Source organism: Rhipicephalus sanguineus, chromosome 1 (assembly GCF_013339695.2).
Source record: "Rhipicephalus sanguineus isolate Rsan-2018 chromosome 1, BIME_Rsan_1.4, whole genome shotgun sequence".
NCBI classification, from domain to species: Eukaryota; Metazoa; Arthropoda; class Arachnida; order Ixodida; family Ixodidae; genus Rhipicephalus; species Rhipicephalus sanguineus.
In genome coordinates, this window is record NC_051176.1 from 151,254,000 (window position 1) to 151,271,982 (window position 17,983).

General features: G+C 41.0%; 1 protein-coding gene across 1 annotated transcript; it reads left to right on the forward strand.

The window, feature by feature from the left end:
- Positions 1-35: 35 nt before the first annotated feature.
- LOC119400276 (39S ribosomal protein L3, mitochondrial) lies at positions 36-1,336 on the forward strand. The gene has a single exon (XM_037667302.2). The coding sequence runs from the start codon at positions 82-84 to the stop codon at positions 1,258-1,260; it is 1,179 nt and encodes a 392-aa protein (XP_037523230.1). The 5' UTR covers positions 36-81; the 3' UTR covers positions 1,261-1,336.
- The last annotated feature ends 16,647 nt before the right edge of the window (positions 1,337-17,983 follow it).

A 17,983-nucleotide genomic window follows, 5' to 3' on the forward strand; every position in this document is an offset into this window, starting at 1 on the left:
ACTATTTAGTACTGCCTTTCCGTTAACGCTTGGTGGCGCCGACAGCATCCGTGTTTCACGAGGAACGCATGTGCGCCGGCAATGGCGTGGTATGTTGCGGCGTTTTCTCAAGTTAGGTTGTTTTCTGGGTTCCCCGTGCATAATGTTTTGTCGTCACAGACTTTTGCACCATGCGTAGCCATCGCATGTAATATCCAATTCCGCTACAAAACGTCTACTACCATCAAGAGGCGAAAAACGTATCCTTTCCACTGGTGGGCACCGCGCAGAAGAAAAGTGAGGGACCAGGATCACATCTTGCCCGAGAACTACACTTTTCTCCAAGAGGTCGCCCAGAAGAAGTACCTGCAGCCAGGTGAAAGTCCGCTTAGGGAGGAACCGTGGCCTGTAGCAACTTGGACGCCTGAGTCACGCAGGACCGGAGTGATCGGGCGTAAGATAGGCATCTACCCCATGTGGACTAACACTGGCAAGCGCATACTCACTACGTTGATACAGGTTTTGGACAACCATGTCATTGACTACTTGCCTCCAGAGCAGTATGCAAAGACACGGTTTGGCTTCCGGGCGCCGGGCCTCGGTTGTTTGATAGTGGGCGCCGGCAGTATTGATCCCATGAACTTTAAGGCACCTTACCTGAAGCTCTTCGAAAAGTCTGGCGTAATGCCCAAAAAGAAGCTCACCCGGTTCCTGGTCACTCCGGATGCGGCCCTTCCGCCTGGGACGCCGCTGACGGCGGCTCATTTTCGGCCGGGCGACTACGTGAATGTGTACGGCAAGACCCAGGGCCACGGTTTCCAGGGTGTGATGAAGCGATGGGGCATGAAAGGTGGCCCGGCCACGCACGGCACCACCAAGGCACACCGGCGATTAGGAGCCATCGGCGGGCCCCGTGGCATCATTCAGAAAGGAAAGCGCATGCCTGGACACATGGGCCAGGAGAGACGACTGCTAGTTGGACTCCGCGTATGGCGCATCAACACACTGCACAACGTACTCTTTGTGCACGGACCTGCGGTGCCTGGCCACACGCTGGCGCTTGTGAATGTATTCGACTCGAGGCATGGCAAAAAGGGCCATTCGGCAGATGACCCGCCACCATTCCCAACGTACTTTCCCGACGCTGAGCATCCTTTGCCTGAGGAAATGTACGACAGAGAGCTGCACCCATTTGAGGCGCCGTCAGTCACGTTTGAGGAGGATGAAGTGCAAGTTAAAAAGAAAGCCAAGGTCAAGGCCAAAACCAAGGGTCGAAAGTAGTCACGTACCTGCTTAGAGGCACTACAACATGTGCATAAAACTTGTTTAATTGTAGAATAAACCAATGCCCACATTACCTGAGTTGCTGCTCTTTCATGGACCATAAAAAAATACCGGCACAGAAAACATTTGAGCGTTACCTTAACCAGTGCCTGTATAAATGTGGAGTCGTTAAGTACAACAGTATAACAATTGTGTTATGTCAGCTTTGTATGGAACAAGAGACAACTTGCAATTTTGGTGGCAGAAAGAACTGTAGCGATGGGAACTTCATTTAACATCCAATTCAACACAAGTGACATTGCACTGAAAAGGCTCCAGAATAATTTTGACCACCTGTGACTTTTTAAAGCGCCAGAAAAGTTTGCGGCTTAAGTGCTTTTTAGTTTTGTCCCCATAAAAACTAGGCTGTGGCTGGTAGGGATCAAAGCAGCAACGACGTGCTTATCTGTAGAATGCTTTAGCCACCTTGCTGAAGTAGTTGGTGCGCAAGAAAGCCGAGCCAGGCATACCTATTTTACTAAAGGAATGCAGCCATTGTAATGCTATCACAGGTTACCCATCACAGTATTCCAATGGCTCTGACATTTTGCTGCCAAGCTCAAGGTCGCAGGTTCAATCCCAACTGCATTGGCCATGTTTGAATGGGGGGAAAAATGCAAAAACACTTGTCTACATAGATATAGGAGAGTTAAGCTCATCAATATGATCCTGGTAAATTTGCAGAAGGCAAATGGCCTTTGTGTTCCACTACATAAGTGGTAGCACTTTATCAGTGCTCAAAGACCGCATTAATGAAATTGTGCTGACTTTGCTTTGCAGAAATGTTGGTTTTGAAGCACTGCGAAAACATGTTCCTGATGAGCTTCTGTACCATTTGTGACAAGATGAAAAAGAAGTTGAAAATGCTTTAGAAGTGTTTTAAAAAGAATGTTTCAGAATATGCTTAAAAAAAAGAAAATAAGGTCACTATTGGCCTGAATAATAAAGTGCTTAAGGGATGCCGAAGAACCCAAAGTGGTCAAAATCAATCTGGATTCCCCCATTGTGGCATGTCTCGTAATCAGATTATATTTTTCACGCTTAAAACTCCAGAATTTAGTCTTTAATGTTGCTGTGCCACAACATCTAATGCCATTTTCTTGAATGTTCCCTTGAGTTGCCTTCAAAACCTAGAGTTACCTGTTAACAATCATCCTTGGCCTCTGAATGTGCAACCTTAGATTGACAGTTGCATATGTTGAATACTTAGTGCTTCTGCCTTTATGCTCTTTATTAATAGGTTAATATTTTCTTTCAGTTTAAGATAATTCAGTACTAAGTTATAATGGAAAAAGGAGTGCAGATGATACTGACACAGAAAAAAATGATGCAATGTTTTAGTCGTCTTTGTTACAAGTACTGCTATATATCAAGCATAAGGTTACGGCTGAGGCTCTATGCTTTGTAGATCAATTTAAGGCTCATTTCACTCCTGCAAGAATGCCCAGCGTGATAACTTACTGAAGTGATGGGCATCCTCTTAACGCACTATTGAACAACGTGGTGCAAAATAATTCTGATTGAAGACATGGCACTCCTTTCATTGCATCTCCTTCAATGGGCTGTACTGGTTAACACACACTGAAAATGATATGGTAAATGTGGCACAACATTTTGGTTAATATGGAGTGATGTGGGAAATCTTATTTGACACTATGAGATCCACAAAACTATAACTTTAAGCTGATTGTTCATATTTATGTTTGCTAAGTCTGATACCATCTTTTCCTCCAGTGGCAGGAGATTCATCTGAGCTATGCATACCGTAAAATGCCGAGCAAGCACCCCCTTTCCCTTTTTCGGGAGATCTGAAATAAGCGCCAGTGAGCGAGCAAGCGCCCCCCCTCCACCTCCTCCCCTGAAGCCACTTTTTTTTTCAAGACGAGCATTGCTTGTGTAAAAAGAACCACAAGAATGAGAACACTGAATGCGTATCTAGTGTTTTTTATGAAATTCCGTTGTCATGTGGTCGGTCGCATATTGGTCAAACTGGTCGCTGCTTCAATGGTTTGACAGTGACGAGGGGTAATAAGAACAGTAAATAAATAAAGCATTTCATTAGAAACATGGATGGGCATTTTCCTATTTTTAGCGGCTCTCCCGCCGCAATCTTGAATTTCGGTGCAGGACCGAGCAAGTGCCCCCCCCTCCAAATCTGGTCGGATCATCCTTAACCGTAGGGGGGCGCTTGCTCGGCATTTTACGGTAGTAAAGTTTTGAAGAATGTCAACCCATCAGAACTGAAGGTTTATATAAATGTACAGGTTCAGTGATAGCTACAGACATTAAAAATAACATTCCCTCATCATTGGAAACATGAATGCATAATTGAATAGTTAAAAAAATAATACCAGTACCATGTGGCGAGTGTTTCTTCTGTGAGAAGTGAAACCTTGGTGTAAATAATGAGTTATAATTTATAATGAAGTAATTTCCTAAGAAATTACCATTGAGATACATCAATTTGAAACCTAGTTTTAATGAAGTAAAATTGTTCAGTCAATGGACATACTGAACTAAATTTTTTGTCTACGAAAACAAATATCTCCGTGCGTTTGCACCAACTACATCGCTTTCTGCGAATGCTGCTGAACCGTGGTGCAGTTAGACATGGCCTTCAATATTGCATCAGAGTGGTGACTGACTGAACCTTGGTGACTGCAAGCTGGCCAAGGCAAGCCAGTGTAAAGTAGTTCATTGTCCTACACATTGTTTGTGTCATTCCAACAGCAGCAGAGTGGGCTGGATCAGCAATGAAGTCAGTGCGCTGGGTTATGTGTCACCTGCTGCTGATTCATGGCATGCATTTAGTGCGATAGCTCTACTCCTCCTGGTACAAACCCAGAAAATGCCTTTGTGCATGCATTTGACCTTCAAGCTCAGCCAAGGTCAACACCGGCGAATGGCAGTGTGGTGTGTTTGTGAAAATGAACAGCAGCTCAAGGTGAGTCTTTTATGCCACTATTACTAGAGGCACTGGCTGCATCAAGTTCACTGCACATTCACACCGACGGAGCCGAGCAGCATCTTTGTGTTGTCTTGTAGTGTAATACGTTGGCTCCCTTGTCACGGCGTGTAGTCAAAACTTGTAAACTTCTTGTTGTCCTTGCCTAAACCAAGACATGCAATAACGTTAACTCTCTGCAAACCAATGGTCTTGTCCTTCCCCAAAGAGAGCAAAAGCGAGCTATTCGATAAACTTGGTTTAACCATGTTCAACCATGGCAAGTGCTTTTCCCCCTTTTCTGTCTCTGGCCTCATCACGATTTTTTCAATTTTGCAGCTGTATAGACTAGCCAAGTGAAAAAGAGAAGTGAAAGATCATTGCGTTGAAACAGAAAGCAGCTATCAGAAGGGCTGTCACACAGGGTGCTAAAAAGTCTCATGATGCCAATGCTGAACATTCTTTTATTATTTTAATACAATTTCATTGCACATGTGGCTGTGTAGCATTACTGTGGGCCACAATGCCGTCTTCTTTGCGTGTTTAATGTTTTGCATGTTCTTAGGCATATATTGCAGTAAAGAGTAATAATGGTAAATATAAAGAAGTAATGGTTCCAACAAAGTAAATTCAGCTCCCCCTTCAACTTTGTTATAGCCAGGGTGTCTAACCGAAAAAAATGGAGGTTAGGTTCAGGTTTGGGTTCAACATGCTTCATTCTACTTCATTTCAGTTACAGTTAGAAGAAATAAAATCTTTAACAATGGTTTTCAACATATTCGGAGCAGTAAACTTTATCTTTGGCAAGTTGCATTAGCTGTGCTGTTGACTTAAATGTGCTAAGCTGAACAGGCAGCGCTACTCAAGTGACAGCACTCGTGCGTTCACCAGAACTTGTAGTTTGTACCCGCCACAATGGTCTAATGGTTATGGCGCTTGACTGATGACCCAAAAGTCATGGGATCGCATCCCGGCCGCGGTGGCCACATTTTCGATGGAGGCAAAAATGCTTGAGGTTCGTGTACCTAAATTTAGGTGCACGTTAAAGAACCCCAGGTATTTGAAATTTCTGGAGCCCCCACTGCCGCGTCTCTCATAATTATTGTATTATGGTTTTGGGATGTTAAACCCCAACAATTATTATTATACACTTGTAATTTGTACTTTTCCACTTAATTTTCTATTTGTCTCCAATTACATGTTGTGCTGATCGCATTGCATATCTGCAATTTTTTTCAGGAGGGAGAAGAAATTGACCCATTGGCAGATTGGAAACAGCAATCAACATTTTAATATTAGTATCGATAAAATTTACTGAAAAAAATTATCGCAGCTTGCACTTGCACTATAAGTTGTGCAAGGCTGGGTCGTAGCTGAGCTGGTGGGCACCTAGCTGGTCCTGGATTGGCTAGGCTTTTACCCTCTCACCTCTCTTTTTCCCACCTCTTGCTATACTATACTATACATGGTATGCTTGCTCTCTCCTTTTTTTCTTTTTTTTGTGTATCTGTTCCTTTCTCTTTCTCTCTCTGTCTATTTCTTTCTCTGTCTTTCTATCTTTTCTCTCTTTCTTCCCTTTCTTTCTGTATACTTTTCTCTTTCCATCTCTCTCTGCAGTCGTTCTCTCCCCTTCTATCTTTTTCTCTCTTCCTTCCCTGCCTTTCTATCTGTTTCTCTCTTTCTGTTTCTTTCTACCTCTTTTTCTCTCTCTCTCTCTCTGCGTACTCATTCTCCCCTCCTCCTCTCCCCATACTTCTCTCTCCCACCCTTTTGCTATACTATACAAGGCTATGCTAGGCTCTGCTAGCGTCAAGAATTTCTCTTTTTCTTTCTCTCTCTCTGTACTCGTTCTCTCGTCAATCAGAGTAATTGCTTCCCACTCCAGACAAATTGGCGCACGTTTTCTGGGAGCAGAGCAGATGAGGACAAAGATGATGAAGAGGACAAAGAGAGATGCATGCTCGTGATGATGGTAATTTTATATCTATGACACACGGCAAACCTTGTGCATAACAGCTCTGCTGTGATAGCTACAGTAGGTATACTCGTACGCATGGATATATTATGAGCACTGTATTGCATGGCAAGCACGTGCAGCTCTTAAAAGTTTCGTGAAGTCTATTCTGCGACAAATCTCTATACATAATTTCATACATGTACACCACATGTGACGTCGCAGGATTACATCTGATCGGTAACTTTGAAGTTAATGATAAAAAGAACAGTACGTCATAAACATATCGATCTAGTGTGGAGTGCAGAGATTGTTGAGTTAAACGCTGTAGCATTGTGCATCATTTTTAAGGACTATAAACATGCTGAGATTGATGAAATAATAAATTGCTTCATCTAATGATCGAGACAGCGAATCGATAGACAGGAAGTTATTATTCTGAAGATTTCAATTGTCACTATAACATCGTGGATTTTTCAGTCTAGTTCATGTGAGAACTTTTGTAGGATTCAATTATTGACAATAATTTATTATGTTTAAATATTAAAATCCCACATATTTGTGGTTAGTATGGGCATGTTTTTGGTCTTGCATTCTGCAGCTCTGGGTGATCCATATCATCTTGGAAAACAGCAGACACATAAACAAGTGGCAACAGCCCCCATAGCTTTTGAGATCTCTTACAGATTGATTTCTTTCAACATGTTCACAGTGAACTTTGTAAGAATATGCAAAATTTAAGACTATTTCATGATCAGCTTTAGATTCTCAATCATATCTGGCTATGGATATGAAGGCCATGTGGCATATACTCTGTTTCGAAGGTTTGCTGAAAATATCCTTGTTCCCATTATAGAAAGCAAAGGGTGGCTCTTTTTTCCCTTTGTTGAATTCGGAGTGCACACAGGCACTTGAATTTTTTTTTTCGGGATGTACTTAATGTTGTTATTGTTTGTTATGATTCCTTGAATTCCTCCAGAATAGCAGATTTCGAAAACTTCATTTAAAGGACCTCTAACTGAAACCTCAAGATGTGTTGTTTTATTGTGCTGTATACGGGGGCATTTCTGGCCGATTGTTAGTGCCGGACATTAGCTTTAAGATATTTTAATTTGGTTTGAAAGTAAGCGTGAGTTCTCATCTGAGTTGGCAGCACCTCGCGACATCAACACTTGTATGACATAGACCAAGGCCCCCATGTGACGTTCCACGAGTAAAGTGAGTATTGTCGAAGTCAGAGAAGATTTGTGGGGTGTGCACAATACCACGACTGGACTCCTCTCGCTCTGTTGTCGGGCTGCTCTCAACGTAGTGCTGGCTGCTTTTTTTCTTTTTCCCGGGAGGAGAGGGGGGGCGGCACGCACTTAACATACCGACGCACCCACATCATTTCATTCTTTACCGCACGCGGAGCCCCGATTTGAAAAATGCACTTTCAACGACACCAAAGCTTGAGTGCACGTGATCTTGGGCGCTCCCCCGCTGTGGGGCGCCAGTTTCTTATGGCATATAGGTGGGCGTTTCGAACTGACGCAAGATCATTCTCAGTTAACGATGCTAGCATTAATTATACGATGTGTTAGAGCATTTACAATTCAATTTCGGGATTACCAGACACAAAGCTACAAATTACAGTAAAAAAGTCACAAACAAAACTTTCGCTGTCAGGGGTCCTTTAAAAAACAGCAAACTGGACATGGCATGCTTTGTAGGTACCACTTGACCAGTATCACATCAAATTTAATTATGTTATTAGAAAGGGTTTTGAATATCTGTATTATGAAATTCATTTCCGATGAACAGATACTAAGTCTGAGTCAAATAGGGTTTTAGGCCTGGATGCACAAGCTGGCAAGCCCATATAGATCCACAAAGCCTTTATTTACTTGTTCTGCATGAGTGGCAGAGTTCCGAGTTGGTAACGTTAGGTATTGTCAAGGCATATAATAGTGTAGAGCAGAACATCCTGCTCGATGCAGTACAACCTGAAAGGTTCCCAAGATATATAGCTGCCTGGATTGATGAATTTCTGAGGGCCTGGGTTTAAATGTCAAAATGACAGTGTATAAGCGGGCATGGGGAGTTCCTTTGTTTTGTTCAGCATTTTGGTGAGCCGTTTTCCTTTACATGCTGGTTCATCTTAGCCTACGCAGATGACATTGCATTTTTGTGACAGCAAACTATCCTTCTCTCCATCAAACTTGTAAATATTGTATGTACTTTTGTGAACTTGAGCTTGACGGACTTCATTTGCATTTGAATGGTAAATATGCCCTCCTTACATTTCTTTTATATTTTCCCTATCGAAATTCTACTCAAGAACTGCCAAAAATTTATTCCTTATAACAATATACGATAAAAAGCTCAATCACCTTCGCAATAAATATGTGGCGTCAAGAGCGGTGCATGACGTAGCTACTTCATAAGCTTTGCAAGCAATGGTATCATTTGCAATGAAAAACTGTAATTAATCATATACAAAATGTAGGTACATTGAACAAATATTACAGTTTGGTTGTGTGATGTCTTATGATGCTACTGTATACAAAATTAGCCTCTTTGCAGTGATAGAATGAGAAGAGTTGTGTTCCTAGGACTTCTCAAGTTTGTGGTAAATGATGTACTTCACCAGGAACATGTTTACTTATACGTTAGCTAGGGATGGGCGAATAGTGAATTTGAGGTTCGAAGCGAATCCAAAGCGAATAGTGATTTGGTCGAATAATTTCGAATCGAATAGTTCGAATAGTATTTACCGCATATTATTAAGAAAAATGAACATTTTTGTCATGACCCTTGCACAATATTTTTAAGGATTGGAAGTAGGTATGAGTCACTTTTTTGGTGTGAAATGAAGCAGCCTTGAATAGTATCAAGATTTGAATAGCAGTAGGGTGCAAGTTATAAGTGGTGCAATATGTTACAGTTTAAAAATCACTATACTTAGTGCATATAAGCCCACATAACATGCTTTTAAACTTAAAAAAATATGTACATTTAACCTTGAAGTGTGGCTTCGCAGCAGTGCAGATTTCCCCTGGATGGGTTGTTTCACGGCACAGCAACAAGACAGTGCAGTGAAGCCACCTTTACAAGAGGTTATGTGCGGTCAAATGTATACATATATTCGTTCATTTCGAATACTTCGAAATTTTGAATAATCTAAATTCGTACCGAAGTGAATTCGAATACTGTAATATTTGTTCGAATATTCGAAACGCCCGAATATTCGCCCATCCCTAACGTTAGCACATAAACTGTGCATGAACATTGCACAAACTTTTTAAAATTTGTTTGAAACTGCTCATACTATGAGGAATTTCAAACAATGTTTTTTGTTAGTGAGCTGAAAGAATTTTTCAGGTTATAATTAGTTGTCACAAATAACACCCCACAGGCCTTTCTCGTGAAAGCACAACGAATAAAATTAGGCATAGATGTATACATAGTGCTGACCTTCAAGTTACCTCTTTGCCAAGTGCATTGAGACCTACAACATATTTCTGAAAAATGCTATGTTACTATACCCAGGATCAAGTTATTTGGGTGGTATTTTTAAAAACTGCATAAATCATCTCGTCTGATTATACTGTTATGATTGATGCTTTCATATGTGATATGGGAGAGCAGGAGTTGTTAAACATAAATTTTTCAGGCCGAATTTGTGACAATAATTCTAGTGCTAGGCAAGCTTTCATCAAGTGTGTCAACATCTGATGTTATATAACAGAATCACTGTGCTCTGAACTTACTGGAATACTAGCAGTTATATAGTGGGCATTTTATTAGTTAGTCCCTCCATACTTACAGGTGCTAGGCAGCCTAAATTACTGTGGTTAATTGCCAGATTAGTGTGGATTTTAATTGAATAAAATGGCAGACTTGCAATTGTCAACGCTTCCTTGTCAGGCTAAATATTTTCCGTCTTGTAGTGTACGTCTCTTGATCATGATACAGAAAATTCTGCTTCACTTACTTTTATATAAAGATCAATATTGACAAATTATGATTTTCAGCATCTGCAGTTCCCATGGAATGTTGATTGGTGTCCTTCGTGTCACTATGAAGTCAAATACATAAACAAGACTGTGATGTCAGATTTTACAGTCAAAATTTTATTTTCGCAGGGATGGGCAGGGCTCTCTCATTTCTGTAGGAGACATTCAATCACTGCTTTGTATTCAATTGTCAGTTTTCTTGCTACAAATTAAGCAAAAAACTTCAACCTTGAGGCTTCGTTTTGTCATCTTGGACTTACACTGATATGCAGTGCGATATCCTGTGCAGTATTATTCTTTCTTTCTGGGCCTTGGCTTCAGCTGCAGAGATGACTGCCTTGCAATGCAACATGCACTTTTATTTGCAGCACAAAGAGTTTTTTTTTTGTTGACCGTCACACAGTCTTAGGCACAATTTGTCCTCTGCTGTGTTTCTTTCTTTAACAATTTTATTGCCTTCTTTTTATTTATGCATTATTGTTTTACTTTATGTGCACCACTTGTTTCTTGGCCGATCTCCCTATGTGGGTATGTGCTACACTATGGTTAGGGTATGGATACAATCACCGTGAAATATACAGGGTGTTTCAATAAATGTGTCCAACCTTATCAAAAAATCAGGAAAATGTGATATTTGCTTGGGGCTTTCAGAATTGCTCTTTCTGTAGCGGCAGGAATCTTAAGGTAGTTAAGGACATCATTTAGGACAGTAATTAAGAAAGTTACATTAATTAACTTTTTAATTAGTGGAGTTAGGTGATTGTGTCAAATGGGGGGATTGAAGTTCTTCATGCGAGGAACCCATCCGAGCTTTGAGATTTCGAAAAAGCGTCCTCTAGTAATTGTTGTGGCGTAATGAAATTCAACGAAATGCAACGGCTTTCAACAGCGGAAGCCATCGAATTCGGTTGAATTTCATTACTTCGTAGTTATTACTAGAGGCCGATTTTTCGAAATCTCAATGTTGGGATGGGTTTCTGGCACGAAGAGCTTCAATTCCCCAATTTGACACAGTCACCTAACTCCACTAATTAAAAAGTTAATTAATTTAACTTTATTAATTACTATCTCAAGTCATGTCTCTAAACACATTAAGATGCCTAGCGCTACAGAAAAGTCATTCACTCGTTTTGGACGTCTCAGAAGAATATGGAAGTTGCGCTCTTCCATGTTTCTGTTTAGGTTTCGCCATTGAATTTGGATGAATTTCATTACTTCATAATTATTACTAGATGCCACCTTTTCAAAATCTCAAAGTTGGGTTGGGTTTCTGGCATGAAGAACTTCAATTCTCCCTTTTGACACAACCACCTAACTCCACTAATTAAAAAGTTAATTAATTTAACTTTTTTAATTACCGCCTCAAATAATTTCTTTACCCATCTTAAAATCTCTGCCGCTACAGAAAAACCAATTCTGAAGGCAGCAATGAAATATCGCATATTCCTGATTTTTTGAGAAGGTTGGACATTTCTTGAAACACCCTGTATATTTAGGGTGTCACAGTGGGACATATGTGCGCAGTGGCTCAAGAAGGGGGTAGCACAAAAACTGTCAGTTTTGCCTGAAGGCAAAGCTTTGAAAGTGATAGCAAGGTTTACAAGTTGCACTTGAGGCATCTCAGATCACTGGTGTGATGATGCCCGCATGCTAGTGACATCGCAGGTGTTGAACCTCGTTGGTACACAAGATGACACAGAAGGAAAACTGTCAGTGTTGGTCATAACCCAAAGAAAGGATATGCAAATTTAACTCGATGTTCACCGCATCCTGGTATGCTGCTAGTAGGAAAGCTAATGTATGAAACAGACTGAGCAGCCACATTTTTTGGGTGGCAAAGTTAGACCTGAAAGAAAGCAATGTTTGCAAAAAAAGAAAATAAGACTCCAACAAAATGTGAGCCTAACTACATTAGCAGTGCCGTAGCCAGGGGGGATGTTTGGGAGGTTGAAACCCCCTCTGAAATTTTTACATTTTGTATGTGTATATATATGCAAACACATTAAGCACATGCATAAACACACATAAAAGGAGATCATACCCCTCCCCCCCCCCAAAAAAAAAAGAAATGTCTGGCTAGGCCCCTGTACATGTAAATACTTCCACTGACCCCTGAAGGGCAGCTCACAGGCCTGTTGAGTTTTGCAACTCGTCCACCTCGCTTCACTGTAGGAACAGAAGCAAACCTTGTAAGCTTCATCTTTCATTTGTAACTAAGAATGACCTAGAAACTCAAGCATCCAATTTACACTTCTAAGATATGCGCAGTGGTCTCAAGTATAGGCCATGATTAGACAGTCACTGAAAATGGCTGGCTGGAAGCCCCATGCTATATATGACGCTTAATTCTAACCATGTATTTTCTTTGATTGAAATCACAGTAAAGGAAAGGTGGTTTAGTCATAATGTGGAGATGGCTCTACTTAATAATTGGCAGTGAGGAATAAAATAATGAAAATATGGTGGGGCCAGCACAAGGGGCCACACCCACAACAAACACAGCACCATGTTTGTCATCTCACTTTCTTTGTCAGGGTCCCTTGTGCTGCCAATAATGAATCTCAACCAACTTGCTCAATTGGCTGCTGTTCTAAAATATTGAAAGAAATGTCACCATTCAGCAAATCATTGACGTGGGAAAAGTGCAAAAGACAGGACGTAAGAAGAGAGAGGACAAACCATACAGCGCTGATCTCCTCTCGTCTTATGTCCTGTTTACTGTGCTGTTTGCCCAGCAAATATGAAACAACCAGCCCAAATATGAATGCTTCTTCACCAAATAAAGCATGACAGTAGATGAGGTACCAAAGGCAACACTATCTTGTATTTTTATTTAATTTGGCAGCAGCAGTTGCAGCTACTGGAATGCTGCCGTATATACACATCTTTTGCATCTGCAGGTGGTCAGTACTTTGTTGCTCATCTCCATAAAACAGTATACATGTATATATTTCTTTTCAACCCTCATCCATCACTTATTGTTTATTGTTTGCAATGCTTACTTGCATAGAGCTGGCTAGGTGATTTCAAAAAGTTGAGACATTATCTGAGGGCAAGCTGGATAAGGTAGTGGGAAGGCTACTCGAAAAATTCAAACTGCAGCTTTGCACTTCAAAAGCAGATGCAATTGTTGCTTCAAAAGCTGAGATAAACAGCCTGAATTCTAAAGTCACCTTGCTGGATTCTGTGATCAAGGCAGTCAAAAGTGAAAATTCTAGTCTTGCTATTGGCAACAGATATCTGAAATTGAAGAATGAAAGCCTAATGAGAAAGGTTGTGCAAATAGAACAATATTCCAGGGCTAACAATTTTATCTGGAACAGAAGAGCATCCCATGCTCCCTAGGCGATTATTGCTCCACCATCATCAAAAGTATTGCCATGAAAGTTGACTGCCCATCTCAGATATGTTGATAACAATATTGTTCAATGAGTAGCTACAGGGGCAAAGTTTAACAAAAATATTATAGTAAGATTTTATTGCTGCGCAAAAAAACTAGTTTGTAAGGAAAGCACGCAAGGCTCAGCTTAGTTCTCATGACCATGGTTTCTCTGGCTCGCATTCTAATGCTGTTTTTGTCAACGATCATCCTAACTCCTAGAAAAAGCAGCTCTTTGCAATGGCTCTGCTACTTAAGAAATAAAAACAGCAATATCTCTTCAATAGATAATTGTCAGATCAATGCCAGAAAATCAAGTGGGAGTGCTTTTTTTTTTTCATTTCTTCAGACTTGTCTGTTTTTCGGTAATCAGCATGAACATTCCCTATAGAATATTTGCCTAACATAGGTATCTCGCCTCCACACTTAACTTTACCACCAATCAACTTCACAAGCCCTACCGTGATCCACATTTGTCCTTCCTTCATGTCAACACACATAGCCTTAAAAAGAAAATAACAACATACATGCTCTTTTGTTCTCATATCACTTATACTTTTCTTCTTTCACCAATTGCATCACCGAAATATGGCTCTTACCTGATGATGTTTCTGTTCTCCATCGTACGTCCCCATGCTGTCATTAAAACATTAGGCACTTTGAGCTGATCATTTATGATCCGCTCTGGTCAGACCTGTGTATGCCAGCGATTTACACACAAACACGTGGAAGAAACTGTAGTGCGTGCGACGCAATTTACACACAAATGCATAGAAGGAACTGTAGTGCGCATGTGTAGAACGATTGCACGAGCAGTGAAACGTAGAACGCATCTCTCGCTCCACTGCGAAGTCGAGTGAGCGGAGTGTGAAGGTGCATCCACTTGGTTTCGCCGTCGTTTTGCAGCCATGCTGACCGCGTTTCGGCAAGACGCGCACGTCAAAAACGCGAAATCTATGCAGTTCCCTGCACTGTCTCGGGACGGCATAAGCGACGCTCAGCTAAGTGTCTGCTTATGGTGGTGTAGCTGACAATTAGATGTCGACGCAGACATGCTGATTATGCATAGTCTCTTTGAGATGAAATAGCCAACCCAGCTGTGCCAGCTAATGCTAATAAGACAATCATTCAGTGCATACCTATATTTCTCACCATTGTCATCTGTTCCTGGCTTCTCTGAATTACATTCTTCATAAATTGTCATCCAAAAGCAGAAATCTTGTGATACTTGGCTACACAAAGATCAATTCCATTGATGACAATAGCTTGGCCTGTTCTGATTACATCATTTGTGACGACACAACAGAAGCGAACGTCAGTGATCATTACCCTGGTTTTTAAAATAAAAGCAGACCGCAATAAAAGACAGGACAAGAGAGACAAGAAGATGGGACTGGCCCTATTTCTGGTTGATTTGAATGTATCATGCCAAATAAACTGTGCTTGCTTCAGAAAGCTTTATTTGATAAAACTAGTTTTGTGAAAAACACTGATGCCATAGGTTGGTCTTTTGTAAAGCTTCGCAATAACCCAGAGGCTCCTTTTGACAATTTTTCATCTGATCATTATGTTTATATGATCCTACTACCACTGTTCAATGTCACTAAAACTTTTCAACACCACGTAAGCCTTGACTTGCATCTTGCTTAATTAAGAGCTTCTATAAAAAGGACAATTTATACAAAAAGGTCAAAAGGCATGACTTAAACCTGTTGTCAGATTGAATGCAGTACGCTTTTGCCACAAGCTACTGTGATCTCTGCGTCTTGCCAGATGATGTTTCATCTAACTTTGGATAATAAGGAACAAATATATTTTAAGGGAAGTTGCAAAGCTCATTGAAGAGTGCTACCACACTTTTGTATATTTGGATATTCATGTACTATGCCCAAGTACATGGGAGAATGCAGAGAACAGGAGCATTTCTCACCTAAATATGATTTATCATCGCATACTGCAACAAGTCAGCTTAATTATCAATTACCAGCCCACTAGCGTCACCTCGTGACACCATTGGTCAGCAAGAATGAAAACATTTAATGAGTATTTAAAAAAACTGTATATGAATTTTCACATAAAACATTGTTAATGTTGGATGCCATGGCCTTGGATGTGTGACTCACAAAAGATTTAGCTTATCTTTCGCAGACAGTTGTCCTTATTGTTTATTCTTCTTTTTTTTACCCGTTTTCTCACCAAAAGAGCCCTTTTTTCCAATTGGTTGCAAAGGAGCATCAATTGTTTGCAGATTCTGTAAAGTTAATACTACCTTTTTTTCCCCAATACCACCTAAGCCAATCTTTCAATCAAACTATTGCATGACTGTGTTTTCATAATAGGTGTACTAGTTCACGGTGGAAGAATAGATACTACCTCTTGCACATGCACTGTAGATGTCCAAGGGATTCTTTGTGCTTAATAAAATTCAGTAGCGAGTTGAGTGTCTTTCCTGTCTCTACACGTGTCGCTTTCATCGGTGTGATTATTATCCGCTCTTCATCCTAGAAATGCAATCAATAGGAACCTTTCATAATTTACAAATGTGCTTCTCTGACAAGCACATTCGCCCAACTAATGACAGCACCTGTCACGGTTCAAATGAAGACAAAGGTTTGTCTTTTATGCATGTTTATGTCATAAGAGCAGTGTCTACATTTCCCTCGTCATACTGCAAGCAAACTGCCCTAGTACACGCTGTTAGCAGAAATGACTATGTCACCATTAGTTGGGCAAGCTATAGTCGGCTACAACTTAATGGTGTGGGATTACCATGGATGCCGTGGGAAGCAGTAGGATAGTTTTGCTAGTTGCATTATATTCAAACAGGCATGCACAATGCATGACAATCTAGTAAGGCTGAACAGAAAAGTGCTGACAGTGTGCTTTTTCATGGCACGAGAGATGACGAACATGAGCACCGTCTAGCAACCACAATGCTTATTTTTATACAGAAAGACTACAAACAAGGTTATGACTATCTAAAGATTACTGTTGTACTGTAAACTCATGAAATGTCCCACAATTAAAAGAAAATATTGCGTAGAAGGCAGGTGTGAGGCTTCTGTTCACCGCTTCGAATAAATTAGTCAGGCTTTGCAGGAAAGTAAACCACAACAGCAAAAGAAAACTCTGACAAGAAGAATGCCTATCCCTATACGACAGGGAAGTCTTACAACTTTGCTTTAAAGGGGCCCTGTACCATTTTTTCGGCATGGTCAGAAAACGCTGCCAATCGGCAGTCAAGGCTCCTGAGAACACGTGAGCCAAACATTACAGTGCAGCATGCAGCCTCAAATTTAATTCACAAAGTCAACTAGAAATCACTCACTCTTATCTCGACAAATTATGCCATAAACCCAAATGACCGCGTCATAAACACAAACTCCATGGCCACTGGCTGATTTGAGCACTGCAAGCTGCATAGTTATCACGGCCGCCGCAGAATGCTGTGACGTGCCCGTGCACTCGTGATCACACTGAAAGTAAACTGCGCATTCAAAGAAAAGAAAGTGCTCAAGGTCATGACGAACGGACGTAGCTTCTTGCACCCTTGTCATTCCCCCCCCCTCCCACATAGCTTTCAGCGAGCTCGCTGGTATGAAAGGAGAGAGAAAGTGCTTAAAGCGTGCAACAAATCCCTGTAACTCCGCTCGTACTTGACGGATTCTAAAAATGTTTACGGCAATCAATTTGTGAGGCAATAAACTCCTTCAATGAAGCCATTTGACGATTACTTAGAAAAGTGTTGCTGGGCCCCTTTAATCATGTCACTGCTGCTTTACAGCCCAAATAAGTTGTTTCATTAATTATAAACCATCAGAATATGCATACTTTCCAAGGGTGTGTGCCTAGTAGCAGCTTGTCTAATGATGTGCGAGTAAATGCCTTTCAGATTTAGATGGATGCATTACCTTCAGAGAGAGAAAGAACTTTAAAGGGACCAACAACCAATTTTTATGGTACCTGTTTTCACTAGTGGAACAGAAAGCTTACCGGTCAGTGTCCAATTATGGAATGGCAACGCAAAAAACATTGTGAAACAATAATCCCAATTTCTTTAATCTGCGATGACTGTGAAATCGTACACAAAACGCATGCTGCAAACAGTGGGAGATGAGCGCGACAGCAGTTCGTGTTTGTGCACTGCGTCTTGCTGTGCATGTGCCACGGCTCAACATGTTCCACTAGTTGCCGCAAAGGCAGCACTGCTTCTCGTTAACTGCTTTTACCTAGTGAGCAGCACAGAACAGGGCTGGGATGGATAATGATATACATTCACTAATTTAATAATAATAATAATATCTGGGGTTTAACGTTCCAAAACCACAATATAATTATGAGGGACACCGCAGTGGAGGGCTCCGGAAATTTAGACCACCTGGGGTTCTTTAACGTGCACCTAAATC